The sequence below is a fragment of the Drosophila santomea genome, chromosome 3L, assembly GCF_016746245.2.
Source record: "Drosophila santomea strain STO CAGO 1482 chromosome 3L, Prin_Dsan_1.1, whole genome shotgun sequence".
Taxonomy (NCBI): Eukaryota; Metazoa; Arthropoda; class Insecta; order Diptera; family Drosophilidae; genus Drosophila; species Drosophila santomea.
This window is the reverse complement of record NC_053018.2, coordinates 7,625,102-7,641,050: the sequence shown is the minus strand read 5'-3', so window position 1 is coordinate 7,641,050 and position 15,949 is coordinate 7,625,102. Positions and strand designations below refer to the sequence as shown.

General features: G+C 43.8%; 4 protein-coding genes across 8 annotated transcripts; 2 read left to right on the top strand and 2 right to left on the bottom strand.

Annotated features, from left to right (window-relative positions):
* The first annotated feature begins 20 nt into the window (after positions 1 to 20).
* LOC120450373 (ubiquinol-cytochrome-c reductase complex assembly factor 1) lies at positions 21 to 1,183 on the top strand. The gene is made up of 4 exons (XM_039633361.1): positions 21 to 163; positions 278 to 466; positions 529 to 780; positions 851 to 1,183. Exons 1-4 carry the CDS (start codon positions 107 to 109, stop codon positions 1,130 to 1,132), a joined length of 780 nt encoding a protein of 259 aa, XP_039489295.1. The 5' UTR covers positions 21 to 106; the 3' UTR covers positions 1,133 to 1,183.
* Positions 1,098 to 2,125, bottom strand: LOC120450374. The gene is made up of 2 exons (XM_039633362.2): positions 1,747 to 2,125; positions 1,098 to 1,690 (listed from the first exon to the last, which is right to left on the bottom strand). The coding sequence occupies exons 1-2, from the start codon at positions 1,907 to 1,909 to the stop codon at positions 1,185 to 1,187; spliced, it is 669 nt and encodes a 222-aa protein (XP_039489296.1). The 5' UTR covers positions 1,910 to 2,125; the 3' UTR covers positions 1,098 to 1,184.
* Positions 2,126 to 2,285: 160 nt separating this feature from the next.
* LOC120450371 (ATP-dependent RNA helicase DBP2) lies at positions 2,286 to 8,682 on the top strand. The gene is made up of 5 exons (XM_039633354.1): positions 2,286 to 2,433; positions 2,605 to 2,721; positions 2,932 to 4,328; positions 6,720 to 6,898; positions 6,972 to 8,682. Exons 2-5 carry the CDS (start codon positions 2,714 to 2,716, stop codon positions 7,854 to 7,856), a joined length of 2,469 nt encoding a protein of 822 aa, XP_039489288.1. The 5' UTR covers positions 2,286 to 2,433; positions 2,605 to 2,713; the 3' UTR covers positions 7,857 to 8,682.
* Positions 8,683 to 9,485: 803 nt separating this feature from the next.
* LOC120450372 (histone-lysine N-methyltransferase 2D) lies at positions 9,486 to 15,508 on the bottom strand. Of its 5 annotated transcripts, none has more exons than XM_039633356.2 (7): positions 15,295 to 15,508; positions 13,582 to 13,912; positions 11,842 to 12,025; positions 11,732 to 11,789; positions 10,307 to 10,965; positions 10,110 to 10,233; positions 9,486 to 9,937 (listed from the first exon to the last, which is right to left on the bottom strand). In XM_039633356.2, the coding sequence occupies exons 2-7, from the start codon at positions 13,658 to 13,660 to the stop codon at positions 9,710 to 9,712; spliced, it is 1,332 nt and encodes a 443-aa protein (XP_039489290.1). In that variant the 5' UTR covers positions 13,661 to 13,912; positions 15,295 to 15,508; the 3' UTR covers positions 9,486 to 9,709. The 5 variants fall into 5 exon arrangements, with proteins under 5 accessions (XP_039489290.1, XP_039489291.1, XP_039489293.1 ...); XM_039633357.2 differs by having other exon boundaries at positions 13,582 to 13,884; XM_039633359.2 differs by having other exon boundaries at positions 13,582 to 13,761.
* Between the last annotated feature and the right edge of the window lie 441 nt (positions 15,509 to 15,949).

Below are 15,949 nucleotides of genomic sequence, written 5' to 3'. Positions count from 1 at the left end.
TATAACCGAGTTGGCAGCCCTGCTGGATCAGCTGTTTAGGACTGTTGTCGCGTGCAATTGGAATTTTGAAACGATTTTGTTTTAGTAAATTTAAAAATATTTAAAAATGCACTGCACTCGAGCAGTTGCAAGACTGGCCGGCGGCATATCGAGAAGCACATGGGTAAGTTTAAAGCAATGGATGTGCGTGATTTACTCAAAACACAGGCCTACGAATGCACCGCCTGCAACTCTTATATAAACGGGTGTACAATTTTTAAATTAAACTTTATTATAGGCAACACAACATGCCTACAAACACAGCCCAGCGATACTGGGAGTACTGGAGCAGCCCTGCCGCTTGTGTTCCTCCACCGGCGTGGTGGATAATCCCAATAAAACCAAACCAGGCGCAGCAGCAGCTGCGGAAGGCGGAATCCTGAAGAGAGTGCTCAACAAAGTGGGCTTCACACCGAACACAAAAGCGGTAGGTGAATGATACTTATACTTATATATTGGTTAATATTCAACTTTGTAATCCCTTACTAGCGCCTCAAGGTAACCAGTCATCTTCTGTACGAAAGCGTTGCCGACAAGATCAACTATGTGGCCTTCTTCCGCGACTTCAATCTGCCCAATACCTTTAACTCGTGGTTTCTGGTCACCGAACTGCATGTTTGGCTACTCCTAATGCGCTCCATGGCCGAGGGCTCCGAAACAGGCGAGGATGGACGCTTCCTGCGCAATTGCATTGTGGAGGCCATGTGGGGAGATGTCAACACACGCGCCAAGAAATTGGGAGTAGGTTTTACACTAGTTCATCTTTAGTTGGCCATATTCTTCATACTCTGCATTCTGTCTTGCCCAACAGGCTCACAATCCCTCCCGCACCCGTCAGCAGATCGAGACGCTATCCGAGCAGTTCCAAGCGGCTCTTATCGCCTACGACGAGGGCATTATGTCCGACGATCGGGTCTTGGCATGCGCGTTGTGGCGTCGCTTTTTCGAGATGAACTGCGATGATTACGCGCAGATCGAGCGACTGGTGAAGTACGTCCGCCAGCAGACCACAATGCTGGACAGTTTGCCGCGCGATCAGTTCATTGTGAAGCCAAAAGTTGCATGGTTGGATTTGGACAAGTGCAAGGTTTAATCTTAGTTATATTCTGTTTTTTAAATAAAGTTGTGAGTATGTAAACGGAAAGCTAAATGCTCAGGTCCTCCACGGACTGATTGCTCAAGGCACGCAGCTGGCACTTCAGCAGAAACGCTGTAATCCTCCGCTCTGCCCGTCTCCTGTGCGGTTCTTTCAGTTGCGCCAGTACTTGGTCCATCTGGAGAAAGCTGCTTCTGGGGGAGAGTATCTCAGCTGGCTCTTGTTCCTCGTAGATGATTTCCTCCTGGATGATCTGTTCGCTAGGCTCCTCTATGACCTCCTCGATGATAAACGTGCTGGACTGTTGTGGAACATCCCCATCCTCATAGGTCTCCCACAGGAACTGCACAGGGGTTTCTGTCTGGATGATCGCCTCTTGTTTGCCCGTGGAGTCCCTTACTTTGGGTTTGTTTCTGGTTTTGGGGGGCGGCTGGATCTCGGCCAGAAATCGTAGGCGTTCCAAGTACGGCCAGGTAGACCCACTGGTGTCCGCCCGGCGAAACTCCTTGCGAAACTGGTAGTGCAGATTGTTCCAGCGCATCAGGCAGAAGTCCACTAGTGAGAGTGTAACTTAATATGGATATTACCAAGGAATTAATGAACTGACTTACCATCACAACCCATCATCTCGGCTATGCGAGCCCAAATATCAGTTTTCGCCTTCATGGCATCGTAGTTCGAGAGCCCTGATCTCTTGTAGAGCACCGGATTCGGTTCCACCAGATCAATTAGCTTGAAGTCGAAAGGTCTGTTTTTCTTGTAACTGGTGCGCATTGCTACCAAACGCTTCTCTTTATTGAATCTAATAATTAAGAATCCCTTGTTTGAGCCATGTTTGTTTACATTATGAAGTACGGCAGAGCTTCGATCAAGCGAAAACCATTTGACACTTTTTGTATGGCATAATTGTAGCTAAAAAATAATGGTCAGATTTAGAGCAACTACCAAGATTAACTGAACTGCAATATTACGACCAATTTCATTAGTTATTACTTTACAGATTGAAAATTATAGGTTCACTACTGTGAGTGATTACTGTCACATTCCGATTGCTGACCACTTTTCTGTATTTAAGTCCGGTCACATTACTTTTGCTGTCAACTGCTATCGAAGTTCTTCAGCCGATAGGTTCAGACAAATAATCTCAGACGGACTTGTTTTTGTTTTGCTTAAAAGATTAATAGTTCGTGTTGTTAGTTACCGGCGCCGCTATAACCAAATACTGGTTAGACAACTAAAACCAGAAATACAGAAATCAGTGCAAGTGCTCAACCTAAATATTATCGGATATTTCTTAAGTAATTAAAAATTATTAATTATTTATAAATAGTAATAAATTATTTGTCAATTAACAAGAAGTTTGTAAGTTTTTCTGCACATTTGTCATCGGCTCTTGAAAACTCTATCGATGTTTCCAGAAAACTCAACCAATCGGCAGCAATCGATATTAACACCGATTTTTTCCACAGCTCTATTGACGACGTAGAAGCTAAAAAAATTGTGGAGTGAAAAATTGTGAAAAGTGACCGAAAAAACTATTATTTGGCCAGCTATATTTCCACTTACAGCACAGCAGCAATGAACATGTGAGTAGAGAAACACAAACCCACATATTTTGGGCCGAAATTCGAGCTACCATGCGGCCAGGGGCCGAGTGTCGAAAATCAATAAATTCAAAATGGCAGTAAAAACTGAAAATTACATAAAAAAAGATCGTTTCGTGTAAATTTCAACATTTTGGCAACGCATTAAAAGACTCCAAATTCTAATTTCATGGCGCAAAACGCTCGTTTCAGGTACAACGGACAGGTGAACGCCTACGGAGGCGGCGGCGGAGGTGGAGCTGGTGGCCTAGCCGGTGGTATGGTGCCCAATCGCATGGGCGGCGGTGCTCCCGGGGTCGGACCCGGTGGAGCAGGCATGTTCCAGCGCAACCGATCCGCTCCATACCCAGGTTTCAATGGTCACGGACCCGCCAATGGAGGCCAGCGACGCATGAACGGTGGTGGTCCTGGCATGGGACCCGGAGGACCCCGCAATCAGGATGGATTTGGTGGTCAGAACGGCGGCCAGCGCTCTTCCAATCACGGCGCCCACCTGCCCAAGATCGTTTGGTCCGAGGTGAATCTCACGCCATTCCGCAAGAACTTTTACAAGCCGTGCGATTCGGTGCTGGCCAGAACTGCCGGTGAAACAGAGACCTTCCTCACCAGCAATGAGATCACCATTAAGGGCGATCAGGTGCCCACACCCAGTATTGAATTCGAGGAGGGCGGCTTTCCCGACTACGTGATGAACGAGATCCGTAAGCAGGGTTTCGCCAAGCCAACGGCCATTCAAGCCCAGGGTTGGCCCATTGCTTTGAGTGGACGGGATCTGGTGGGCGTGGCCCAGACCGGATCAGGCAAGACCCTGGCCTATGTTCTGCCGGCGGTGGTGCACATCAATAACCAGCCGCGCCTGGAGCGTGGAGATGGACCCATCGCCCTGGTGCTGGCACCCACTAGGGAGCTGGCCCAGCAGATCCAGCAGGTGGCCATCGAGTTTGGCAGCAATACGCATGTGCGCAACACTTGCATCTTTGGCGGAGCCCCCAAGGGACAGCAGGCTAGGGATTTGGAGCGCGGCGTGGAGATTGTGATTGCCACACCTGGTCGTCTGATTGATTTCCTTGAGCGAGGCACCACCTCCTTGAAGAGATGCACCTATCTGGTGCTGGACGAGGCCGATCGTATGCTTGACATGGGCTTCGAGCCCCAGATCAGAAAGATCATGCAGCAGATCCGCCCGGACCGTCAGGTTCTGATGTGGTCCGCAACCTGGCCCAAAGAGGTGCGCCAGCTGGCCGAGGAGTTCCTTAATAACTATATACAGGTGAACATTGGTTCGCTTTCGCTTAGCGCCAACCACAACATCCTGCAGATCGTTGACGTGTGCGATGAGAACGAGAAGTTAATGAAGCTGATTAAGCTGCTTACGGACATCTCGGCGGAGAACGAGACGAAGACCATCATTTTCGTGGAGACCAAGAAACGTGTGGACGAGATCACTCGCAATATCTCACGCCAAGGCTGGCGTGCATGTGCCATTCACGGCGATAAGTCGCAGCAGGAGCGTGACTTTGTGCTCTCGAGCTTCCGTAATGGCCGGCACTCGATACTGGTGGCCACTGATGTGGCTGCCCGTGGACTCGGTGAGTATACGTAGCCTTTGTGGGGCCTCAATGAGGCCAACTTCCGTTTTTTCTCTCCGTAACCAAGCAATTGTTGCCTGTGGATCAATCAGCATCCCGTGGGGTTTCATTCATTATTTTGTGATTCGTCGTCGACGCCTTCCTGGTTCGTCTGGTCTCAGCGATCCGTCAGCGATGAATCGGCCAACACCGCCCAGTCTCTTCGCTCTTCCTTCCGCTCTCTGTTTCCAGAACTTTTGGAGGTTTTTCGTTTCGGGTCTGTTCCGGATTTCACAAGTTTTTCAGTCACGATTTAAGCTGAAAGCGCTCGATTCCCAGGGGTTCATAGATGGAATCCTCGCTTATTTCAGTGTGTAAATATTCATAGTTCGATGCAGTTTTTTTTGTTTGTATTCATATTGATTTAATTAAGTTGGGTAAAAATAGTAACCTACAATTTTGTTTTGCCAAAAGAGCTCTACCCAAGTTCTTCGCCTAGCTTTATTTGAAATTTACTGGGGTATTTCTTAAATATTGAAAACAATATTCATTTCACCTTATGTGAAAATGGAAAGTGTGGATTTGCCTGGCGGGTAGCTAAGTTAAGGCGAAGTTAACAGAGCTTAAAGCTGGTTATCCTCAAACGAAGATTGTAATTTGGTAAACGTGAAAACCGGAAAGGACCGCTTGTATTTTTTTGAATTGCATGTTTTGAATCTCTTAACAGCCGAGAAATTGATATTTATTATTTTTCAATAATTTTTCAAGTGGTTCGATACCGAGTGGATCACTATGTCTAACTTGAACCCTTTAGTTTGCTGAATGATTCTATGAATCCGAAGAAAAGGTGTGGGCTCAAATAATGAGGGGAATGTGTTTGTTCTCCATGCATTGCTGGTTATACGATGTTGTTACTTTTAGTTCGTTTGTTGCTCTCTTGCTCATAGTTTTTAGTTGTGTCTCGTCAATCACATTTTGAGTAACTTAATTGTAAAAAGCAATTTACTGTCAGTCAAGGAGTCAATGGCCAGCAAAATAATCTAAAATAAAAACAGAAAAATCCTAAGTAAATAATAGTCTCAGTGCACCCTAAAAAATTAACCTTTAATCCAAGGCGATTAAACTGTGCCTTAAAACTATGCATATCTCTTAAGTTTTTTTTTTTTAGTTTATAGAAAAAATGTGAAGTAACTAATGTGTTGAGTAATTGCTACATTTTGCGGCCCAAGAATTTGTTGACTGATGATAACTTTCTGTAGCTTATTTATGTATCATAAAGTACTTAATATACTATATTACGTCGCTCCTTACTCTATGTATAATACCTAAATTTGTGTGTGAACAAAAATATCATCAGCACTTTATGAAATGGACTTCGATTTTTCAAATGGCAAAAAAAAGACAAAAAACAAAAAGCAAAAAAAAAAGAAAACCGTTCAAAGTTAAAAGTTAAAAAGTTATATACACAAAGCAGTTAAAGAGAAAAGCTATATATACAAGTTGAGGGTTGAGTTATAAGTTTCTAGCATTGCGGAGATCCGTGGGATCTCCATCATCACGGCCCAGTTGCGAGGACAGGATCTCCAGGGACAGGGATTCTTGTTCGTAAGCCTAATTCTAATCCCATAATTTAACCCTAGAGCGCCGGGGTAAGTACTAGGCTAATTTATTTCTTCCTAATCATAGCAATATGTCCGCACCCTCGTTCCCTCCTTACCATCAACGTGTATCTTGATTTTAAACCAAAGCACCCCTCTATATCTATCATAAGCTTCGATCATTCATTTACTTTATATATATATCTCTTATTTATAATGTTAATTTTAATCAAGCCGTCTCTTGTATGCATTAAGCTTAAACATTTATATTACGATTTGTGTATTCAAAAATGATATGAAAGTATGATGAGAAGAAAAGGTCGAGGTCCACATTTCTGCAGTATAAAAAAAACATATGTCTATTTGCCAAAGATGTATAGTTATTAATATACGCTAATAGTATTGATGGCGAAATTTTTGTTCAAAGTACAAACAAAGAAAAAACATACCAAAGAAAAGATTGAAACCGATCTACCACCTACCAACTACCAACCGACAAAATCCATTCGACAATTCGATCAAAAATATATTTTAAGTTGTATTAACAAACTTAACAAGAAAACAAATGATCGCACCATGACACCACTACCATAACCACCCACCACTACAACGACACGAATACTCACACCATGACAGAAACGGACAACACTCACACAAGCACACAAATAAGTTTTCGTTTTTGTTGAATAGTTTCTTGAGTATTGAGAAAGATTCCTATTTTCGACGCATTGGTTCGATTCGATAATTTTAACGCTTCTTTTCACATTCTTCAATTTTCAAATTCGAAATGAAAAATATAATTGAAATCAAACAGACGTTGACGATGTCAAGTTTGTGATCAACTATGATTATCCTTCGAACTCGGAGGACTACGTTCATCGCATTGGACGTACCGGACGATCCAATAACACCGGCACGGCCTACACCTTGTTCACTCATTCCAACGCCAACAAGGCCAACGACTTGATTCAGGTGCTGCGCGAGGCCAACCAGGTGAGTTCTCCTACTAGTAGCTTGCAAGCTTGAGGGGCAAATGTACTCACCTTCTACTCCACTCACTTTGCAGACCATCAATCCCAAACTGATGAACATGGCCATGAGCGGTGGCTACAACAAGCGCGGTGGCGGCATGGGTGGCGGCTACCGTGGCGGCAATGGCTATCAGGGTCGCAACCCACAGATGGGCGGTGGATACAATGGCGGCAACAACTACCGCAACAACAATGGTCCCGGTGCCAGCATGAATCGCAATGCCTTCAATGGCGGCAGCGCTGGCGGACCACCACGATTCGATCAGAAGCCACGCACTTCGCCGCCAAATCAGGGCGGTCAGGGCGGCTACCGGGGCCAGGGAGGCGGTGGCTACCAGGGTCAGCAGCAGCAGCAGCAACAGCAGAACGGCGGAGTGCACTTCTCGCGCTTCAATCCCAATGCCGCTTGCTTCGAGCCCAACAAGGCACAGAATGGTCCGGGCTCTGGACCGCAACAGGCACAACAGGCGCAGACTGCCCAGCAGCTGCACCTACTGCCCGATGCAGCATTGCAATCGGCGTTAACGGCTGCGAACTTCATAAACGATCAGAAGCGCTCCCGCTTCTCGCCGTACAACATGAACTTTGCCAACATGCCACCACCAGCGATGAACCAGCAGCAGCAGCAGCAGGCGGCGGCGGCCCAGCAGCAGCAGCAGCAGCAACAACAGTTGCAGACTCCCCAGCAACAGCAACAACAGCAACAGCAGCAGCAGCAATTGCAACAGCCACAGGCTTATGGCCAGTACTCGTCGATGTCCTCCAGCATGGCAACCGTGTCGCTGAACGGAGGAGCTGCAGCGGTGGCCAACTCTTACCGCGCCCAGTATGCAGTGCCCACGCAGGCGGCACCCTATATGATGGCGAATGGCGGCGATATCTTTGCCTATCCGCCGCCACCACTGCCAGTGCAGAACTAAAGGCTCTGCAGTTCGATAGAGGCTACCAAATTGTAGATCAGGTCTACTGTAATTTCCTTTACCCACACGAAACATAACACGCACATCCGTACACCCACCCGTATAATTGTACACAAGCCACGATCACAAGTCCAGAAACTACATAGGGAAGATGTTAGATGAGCGTCGGTGATGTGCGTATCGTGTAGATCTCCTCCGCCCACATCATAGCTATATAATATGGTTTAATCTGGAATCAAATACGCTTTTAATTTGATTAATCTCTTTGTTTCCTCCCAAACAAAAAAACAAAACCCACATTTAGTTGATAAGCTTTTGGTTTAGTCAAATTGTTAGGGCATTCGAGTGCCGATCATCGATGTTGTTGGCATTTATCTTTCCAGAGCCCTGGGCGTATTTGATTTCTTTATACAATTCTCGAATATTGTACCTATCTATACATACACTGCAAAAGAAATGTTTGCAATGCTCCAAACAAACCCAAGCCAAAAGAGATTAGATACAATCGGATTACGAAGGAACACTAAATGGGAAAGCGCTCCCGCACACCTTTCACACTATCGGACACATGTACACATAAGAAACAATGTCAATTTCGTGGAATCAAATGCGTATTATTATGTCATCTTAAACCATATTATGTGACTAGTCTAATGAATTGCTTTAGCTGGATACTTTTCACACAATAACAACTTTAAAACATACAAAAAAAAACAATGAAACATCAAAATACTTTCAGAAATATAAAATGCAATTCCATTTTATGTCAGCCCATAAGTATGAATTGATAACAAGATATGAATAAAGGAATTAATTAGAAGTTCAACTGTGCGTTATAATTATTATTGCCGCTGTGAATAGAAAAGTCGCTGGAGGCGCCTTTAAACTTAATTGATTTGCTTTTATTTTTCATTTTAAATATATATATATATATATCCATATAAGAAAAAACTATCATACATCCAAAATTATCAATAATAATAAATAGAACTAAATTATACAAATATTACTAGACAGCTTCATCCGTTAATTGCATATCCAACGAACATTCTATCATCATATCCATATCCATCGATCAACGTTACACCATTTTGAGAATTTGACGGAAAATATTTGTTTGTTAAAAAATTACACCATGAGATTTATGACTAACAAAATTGCGTGAGAATGTAGAAGTCATTTGTTTGTTACACTTTATATTATTTACTTTGTATGATTTGTTTTTGCTTTTCTTCCGGGCTCTAACACCTTCTACTCCGCATCTGCATCTGCATCCGCATCCGCATTTGCATCTTCTTTGTGGCATTGGCATATATATATCGCCTTATAACGCTATACTCGACTCGATTCCTAAATCTATGTACCTTGCGCTTTCGGATCCAAACTCCAACTATGTTATGTCCTTATGTGCCTATCCTACGCATCGGTTCTTTGGCTGCCTCTTGAATATCTTTGTAGTTTAATGCTTTATTTGTTGCTCCGCATAGGTATAGTAGTTGCTCATCTTGTTTTGTGGTAAGTAGTACGCAATTTTTGGGGGGCGGCTCCATCTGCCCGCCACTTGGGTTTTCTGAGGGTCTGAAACATTGAGTGCAGTTTTACAATTTCTTAATTGATTTTCTTCCATTATGAAGTTGTTTTAGTTTTTTTTTTTTTTGCTTTTTCTTCGTTTTTTTTTTGTTTGTTTGTGTGTTTGTCACGGGGTTCGTATTTTGATAATTTTGGTTAATTTTTTAGCTTTCCTCTTTGGCTGCAGTTTTTCCAACTGTGTGGGCTTAGGTTGTGTGTGTGTTTGAGTGTGTGTCTGAACGTGGGTGCATCCTCCGTCTGCTGGCTGTTTACATATATAGATATCACGAGAGTTCCTGCGAGAACTGCGTCTCCAGGGTGGGTCTAGTTCTAGTGGGGTTCCTGCTGGGATTGCGTATCGGTGGTCCTGGGCTGCCATAGCCCGCCGCATACAGCTGCGGGCACGAGTCTTTTATGAGTTCCTGCGTCTCGCGCAGCTGCCGCTGCACCTGCGGCGCCAGTCGCTGCACACTGATGGCTGGCGGGAACTTGTATTCCGCCGCTGGAGCGGCCTGCAAATGGTCAATGAAAAATATATGGGTCACTTAGTTAGCAGTCAAGAAATAAGTCATTGAGTAATAGTTGCTTGGTAGCAATACGCCTTTGACTCAAGGCAGATCCTTCAATCTCAAGATCTAGTTGCTACATACTGCCACAGATAGTTGCATATCCCGGATCACTCACCTGTACGCCGTGCATCATCTCGCCGTAGTAGGCGCCCGGCGGAGGAGGCGGCGGCTGTTGCTGCTGGATTTGGCTGTGTGGAGCGGTTGGCGGTTCGTAAGTTTCGGGGGCGTTGCATTTGATGCTGTAATGCATATCATCGTATTTAATTATATAATTATAATTATAATTATAAAAGGTCAAGATGCTGCACTTACCCAGTTGCACAGAGGAGAGTGGTGGCAGCGGGGCCACCATAGATGAGGCGCTTTGGACTCACGCTCTGTGGCTTTGATCCGGCGGGAAGGGTCAGCAGGTATTGCTGTTGCTGCTGGTAGAGTTGCTGCTGCTGCTGATTGAGTTGCAGCTGCTGTTGCTGTTGCAGCTGCAGTTGCTGTTGCTGCAGCTGCTGCTGCTGTTGATGCTGCTGCTGCAACTGGACGAGCTGTGCCGCTGCTGCTGCCGTGGACGTGTTGACAACATTAGGATCCAACTGGGGCAGCAGGATTAGTTGTTGCTGCTGCTGCTGCTGGTAGAGAACTGCCGCCTGTTGCTGTTGCTGCTGCACCACTTGCCGTCCCGTCAACACATGCTGAGGTAGATACTCCGTCGTGGGCAGCGCGACTATCGTCGAGGAGGAGGAGGAGGAGGCGGTGACCGCCGACGCGCTGGAAGGCTGGAGCAGCAGACCGGCGCCACGTGGTGGCTGCTTCAATGGCACCTGCACCTGGCGAATGGGCGTCGTCTGCAGCGAGCGGCTGGCCGAGGAGCAAATGGAGGCCGTGATGCTGGCGGACTCCCAATGTTGACGCAGTGCGTTTAGTCGGGCCTCCTCCAATGCGATCTCCGTCTCGCTGGCCGAGTCGTAGTCCGGACCCTAAAACAAACGTGTTTGTTTAGCCGGATTTACTCAAGTTATCATTCTAACAGACAGACAAAAAGATTGAATCCATATTCTTATATAATATAAAAGTATACATTTCGAACTTTGCAATTTATATGGGATGTTTTGGTTCCAACACGTTTGATAAAATAATCAAATTAATCCTCACAGCGAACACACATTTTCCTGCTGCGTATGAGGTGCTCATATCTCTTTGAAGTGAAATTTACAGGTAACAAGCGAATTTTAATGGTTCCTCACATGTTGTTCGAAATGAAAACAAATACGAGGCTATAAAACCAATTGTTTTGCTCTGTCGATTATTTGGCGTGGCCAAATACTTAGTGCACTTATATATTGATCTTTCGCCAACAAGCCATTTGTTTATTATCACGAAACAGCCCATTACACATCAATATTATGACTATTTGCTGTTCTTCTATTATTTTCGTGAGGAATATATTATAAATATTTCAAAATATATGTGTTTGAATAAATAAATTCTCAGAATTTTCAGATTATAATTTTATATTTTGCATTTTACGTATTTGGGGTCAATGAATTATAACTAATGCAATTAATTTTGGAAGCAAGATTGCTAAGTAAACTTTTTGTTTATGAAAACGAAGGAACAACGTTTATTTTCTCTAACAAGTGATTGAAAAAAAACCCATAATAGTGTTTATACTTTAATGGACTAGAACTATTGGGAAGCCCCACGATTTAATTGTTGATCAAAAAGCACAAAGTGGATACTCACCTCATCGATCTTCTTGTCCAGCATGCGGAAGAAGTTCTGTTGGCTAGATGATATTTCCCTGGAAAAGTGAGGTGTTCATTTTCGTTTAGGTGGTCGGTGGGCTGACTTACTGGCTTTGCAGCAGCGACAGGTTCTTGGCGCGCAGCAGGGAGACGGCCACGTCCTCGTCGCTTTCCTGGATGTCCTTATTGCTTAGCTCCTCGCTCTCGTCGTGCTTCTCGCGGTCGCGCTGCTGTGCCTTCTCGGCATCCTCGATGTGGCCTTCGTCCTCGTCCGTTTCGGCATCTGAGTCGGCTGCCAAATGGACAAACAAATGGATAATGCCAAAGAAGAGTTTCGAGCATTAGTCAAGCTGAGTGGGCAATTTCGCGAGTGCCATGGAGTGGCAAAAGTTTTGCAATAAGCCAAGTGTGGCAACTTCTGTGCGATGCGGCGGGGGGCAGTCGAGAAGGGCGCTTAGAAAACACTTGTGAAAATTATACTAGGTCCTGGGCATGTGCACACTCCGAACAACTAACTATCTGCCTTAGACATATTCACTTATTAATAAAAACATGTTTAAGTAAACAATATCTTATCCACCTAAAAACAAAGTTGTTAGCATCCGTTTTGTGCTCGCACGTTCTGTTTTGCTAATCCATCTTTCGGCTTGACCTGCGTATACTTAATATTTCCTTGGGCCTTTCTTTGAAGTGGCCTTGCTACCCATAAATTTAATTAAAAGCCGTTATGCATTTTAATGCAAAATTCGGAAAAGAGAGAGCCGTCGAGTATTATGAATAATTAATCTAGGACCGAGAGTAAAGCTTAGGCGCCTCCGAAATATTTGGGTCGTTTATGGCACAATGGCGCCTTTGTGTATGCTATACTTTTTTAGCTTTAACCCTTTTGCCCACACAGACACACACACACACAGACTTACGGAGCCTGGGGGGCTGGCCACGCCCCTTGAAGCGGCGCCCTGTGCAACAACAAGTTGCCTTTTTAGCAGTTAATTATACACACACAAAATGGAATAAAAAAAGCAAGAAACACGCACACATAGACAGCCACAATAGAGCGGGGTTGGGCATAGTCAAAAGTTTGGCATGTAGGCTAGGTTTTTTCATTCTTATAAACTTAAGCGCAAACACTGGCTAGTGTGTGTGTGTGTGTGTGTTTTGGTGTATATATAGACAATGCTGTGGGCTTTAAAATGTAGGCCTTTATTATTACTTTGGTGAATGCATGGCCTTAAAACTGGGCTTCTCCTTTCAACTTCCCCTGCACTGCCCCTTTTTTTCACTGCTGGTGACATATTAATCAATGATGTCCTCATTGTGTGGAAACAGGTGGCTCACAATCACACACACACACACACTCATGCACGGAAACACGAACGTACACACGCACACACAGCTGGAGGCAAATTGATGTCGTCATGCGTGTAAGCTTTTGTTGTGCGAGGCAATACTTTTTCCTCGCCATTTCCCCAATTTCCCTCGCTCTACACAGAAGAAAATGCTCAAACGAATTTGCAGATCATTCCAAATGATCGGGGATATAAAAATGTAGCAAAACAATATCAATTCTAGCACGCAAAAAAAGAAAAACATGAAGTCTATAGGTAAAATTTCACTAAACTGTGAAATTTTCCTAGATCAACTCATCGAGTTTTACTGTTTCTTTATGATATAAATAACATAAATGCCAACTAAAAACATTTGAACCGTGTATTTTGGTTATAAAAACCTGTAGATTACCTATTGATTGCTAGCTTTCAATGGTACTTTTCGTGCTGTGCACCATACCTATATGGGATCTTATAAAGTCAGGGGCCCCAAGGATGTACTCCCATTTCGCCTACTCACCATGTCCTCCTTTCTTGCCGTTCGCTTTACTCTTCGATTTCCTGGGATACAAATGTATCTTGCTCTGTCCACAGCCCATCTTTTGAATGTGCCGCTGCCTCTAGAAATCCAGAATCGCTGCTTCTGCTGCCGCTGATGCTTTTGTTGTTGTTTTCAATTTGTGTTGCTTTTTTTATTTATCTGATTTTTTGTTGTATTATTAATTTGTTGCTCGACACGTTGCTCTCCCGCTCTGTCAGCCACTCTCCTCACTTCTGCATCACCTCTCCTTCTTTTATTTACGTGTGTCGTCTATTCTTTCTTCTGTTTTATTCAATTTTTACTAATTTAACTATGTGTGTAAATTTAATTTATTTGATTTGCTGTTGTGTCTGCCGCTGCCACTGATGCCGTTGTCAATTTCGAAAGATTGAGGTAGCAGCAACAAATGCTCCTCGGGGGGAAATACATTTGTGCGTGAGTTTTTCTAAGGGAAATTGCCACCCAAGCCACCCACTCAACCAGCCACCTATTTCCAGTTTAAACCAAATACAGGACAACTTGGCTAATTCGAGCGAAGTCAAGCGCTTAATTAGTGGACAACTTTTAAACTGATACCAAGTTCCAATTTCTTAAGTAATTGTTTTTGTTTTGAAAAATCTGTCAACAATTATTAAATGTTATTCACATTACTATTTAAAGCTGATAATAAATAAAACTTCTGAATAATTTTATTTAAAAATTTGTCTCATGAAAGAATTTTGATTAGTAGTAGCATTATTAAATATGAAATGGTTTGAAATTACAGCTTAAGTTTAGTTTTCCCTGCTCGATGCTTCACTGTAGTGGCATTTTCCTCATTTACTTGTCTTTGGTATTTTGGGGACTGTAACGGAAATTAAGTGGGTCCCTGGCTGGCACTCAACCACTTGTTTCAGCCGCGCTATAAATTCAATTTGCAGCGTCAATTTGTAAACAGGACAAACCCATAAAAGGGTTTTCTGACCAGGGCTGCAGCAGCACTACGCCAATCGCTCTCCTTGAGAGCCTTTTGTGTGTTGTTGATGTTTTCGGTGATGCCTTTGAAGCACCAGTGGGCAACCACTGCGTTGGGATAATCGCGCGCGTGGTGCTCTTGTTGTTTATGTTGTCGTTGGTAATTTAAACAAATAATAACGATAATAAGCACAACAAATAGTGTGCAACAAAAACACTTGAATTATATTCAATTATTCGCAGAAAGAGCGAGAGCACTCGGCCACTCGCTTTTGCTCACTGGATATTATAATAGACACCGACACGGGAGACACACCGCACCACCACACGCACACAGAGCGCACGGAGCACACGCACACATGCGCCCATTTTGGGGGAAGACGGACACAGACAGGCGCGCGCCAAAAAAGAGAGAGAGCGCGAGAGAGAGAGCGCCACAGAGAGAGAGAAATTGATTTTTCTATTTATAAAAAAAAATCAAAATATATCCGCTTGGTTCACATCTTCCCTGCTTTTTTTTTTTTTGATTATTTTATTTTTGTTGCCGCCAACTGGCAGCGAAACATAATTTATGTTTTATTTATGATAGCCGGATTTTCATTTAATTTCCATTCCCATGGCGATTGTCGGCTGGCCGCTGGCCGTTTTATTTCGCCCCATAGAAACTTGTTTGATTTATCTCACTTGACCACTTGGGCGCATTTGGCCATTCCATGAAATAAAAACACTAGCATTTACCATTTAACGTATACACCAGCTTATTTACACCAATTTGTTAAAAACTAAGAGGAACTGTCGCCCATTTTTTCGGTTTTTTTTGTTATTTTATTTTTTTAATTATTTACACTGGCTTTTTCCTGCGGAAAACTTTGCCGAAAAGTATCTGCGACGCGTTGCGAGTGTGCGGAATTTGTATGAAATTTATGCTGCATGACACTCCTCTTTGTGTCACAAAAAGCGAGAACCGCTCTCAGCGGCATGCCAGCACACACACAACGATGGAGGTGAGTGCCCACTGAAATGGGGGTGGGTTTTCAGGCGGAGCTTTCGCACAGGGGTTCAATGCTACCGAAGCATGCGGAGCTGGAGCTTTCGGCAAACGGCGAGCTTCGGGGTGCCCCCACAGTGAACTCTCCTGGCAGAGCATGCTTTAAGCTTTCTGCCAGGAACTTTTCCGATTTGTTGGCCACGCGAAAACAGCTCCAGTAATGCCAAAAAGCTCCTGCAGAGGTCAGGTCAGTGCCCATTCTGGAAGTTTTCAAATGGTGTTATACAGTCAGCTCTATATAAAGTTTTTTGTTTATGAACAGACTGGTTTTGTTTTTAAAACTATTTTGTTTTTATTTTGTATTAGTATATATGAATGCTGCTAGTATTTGTTTCTTTTTATATA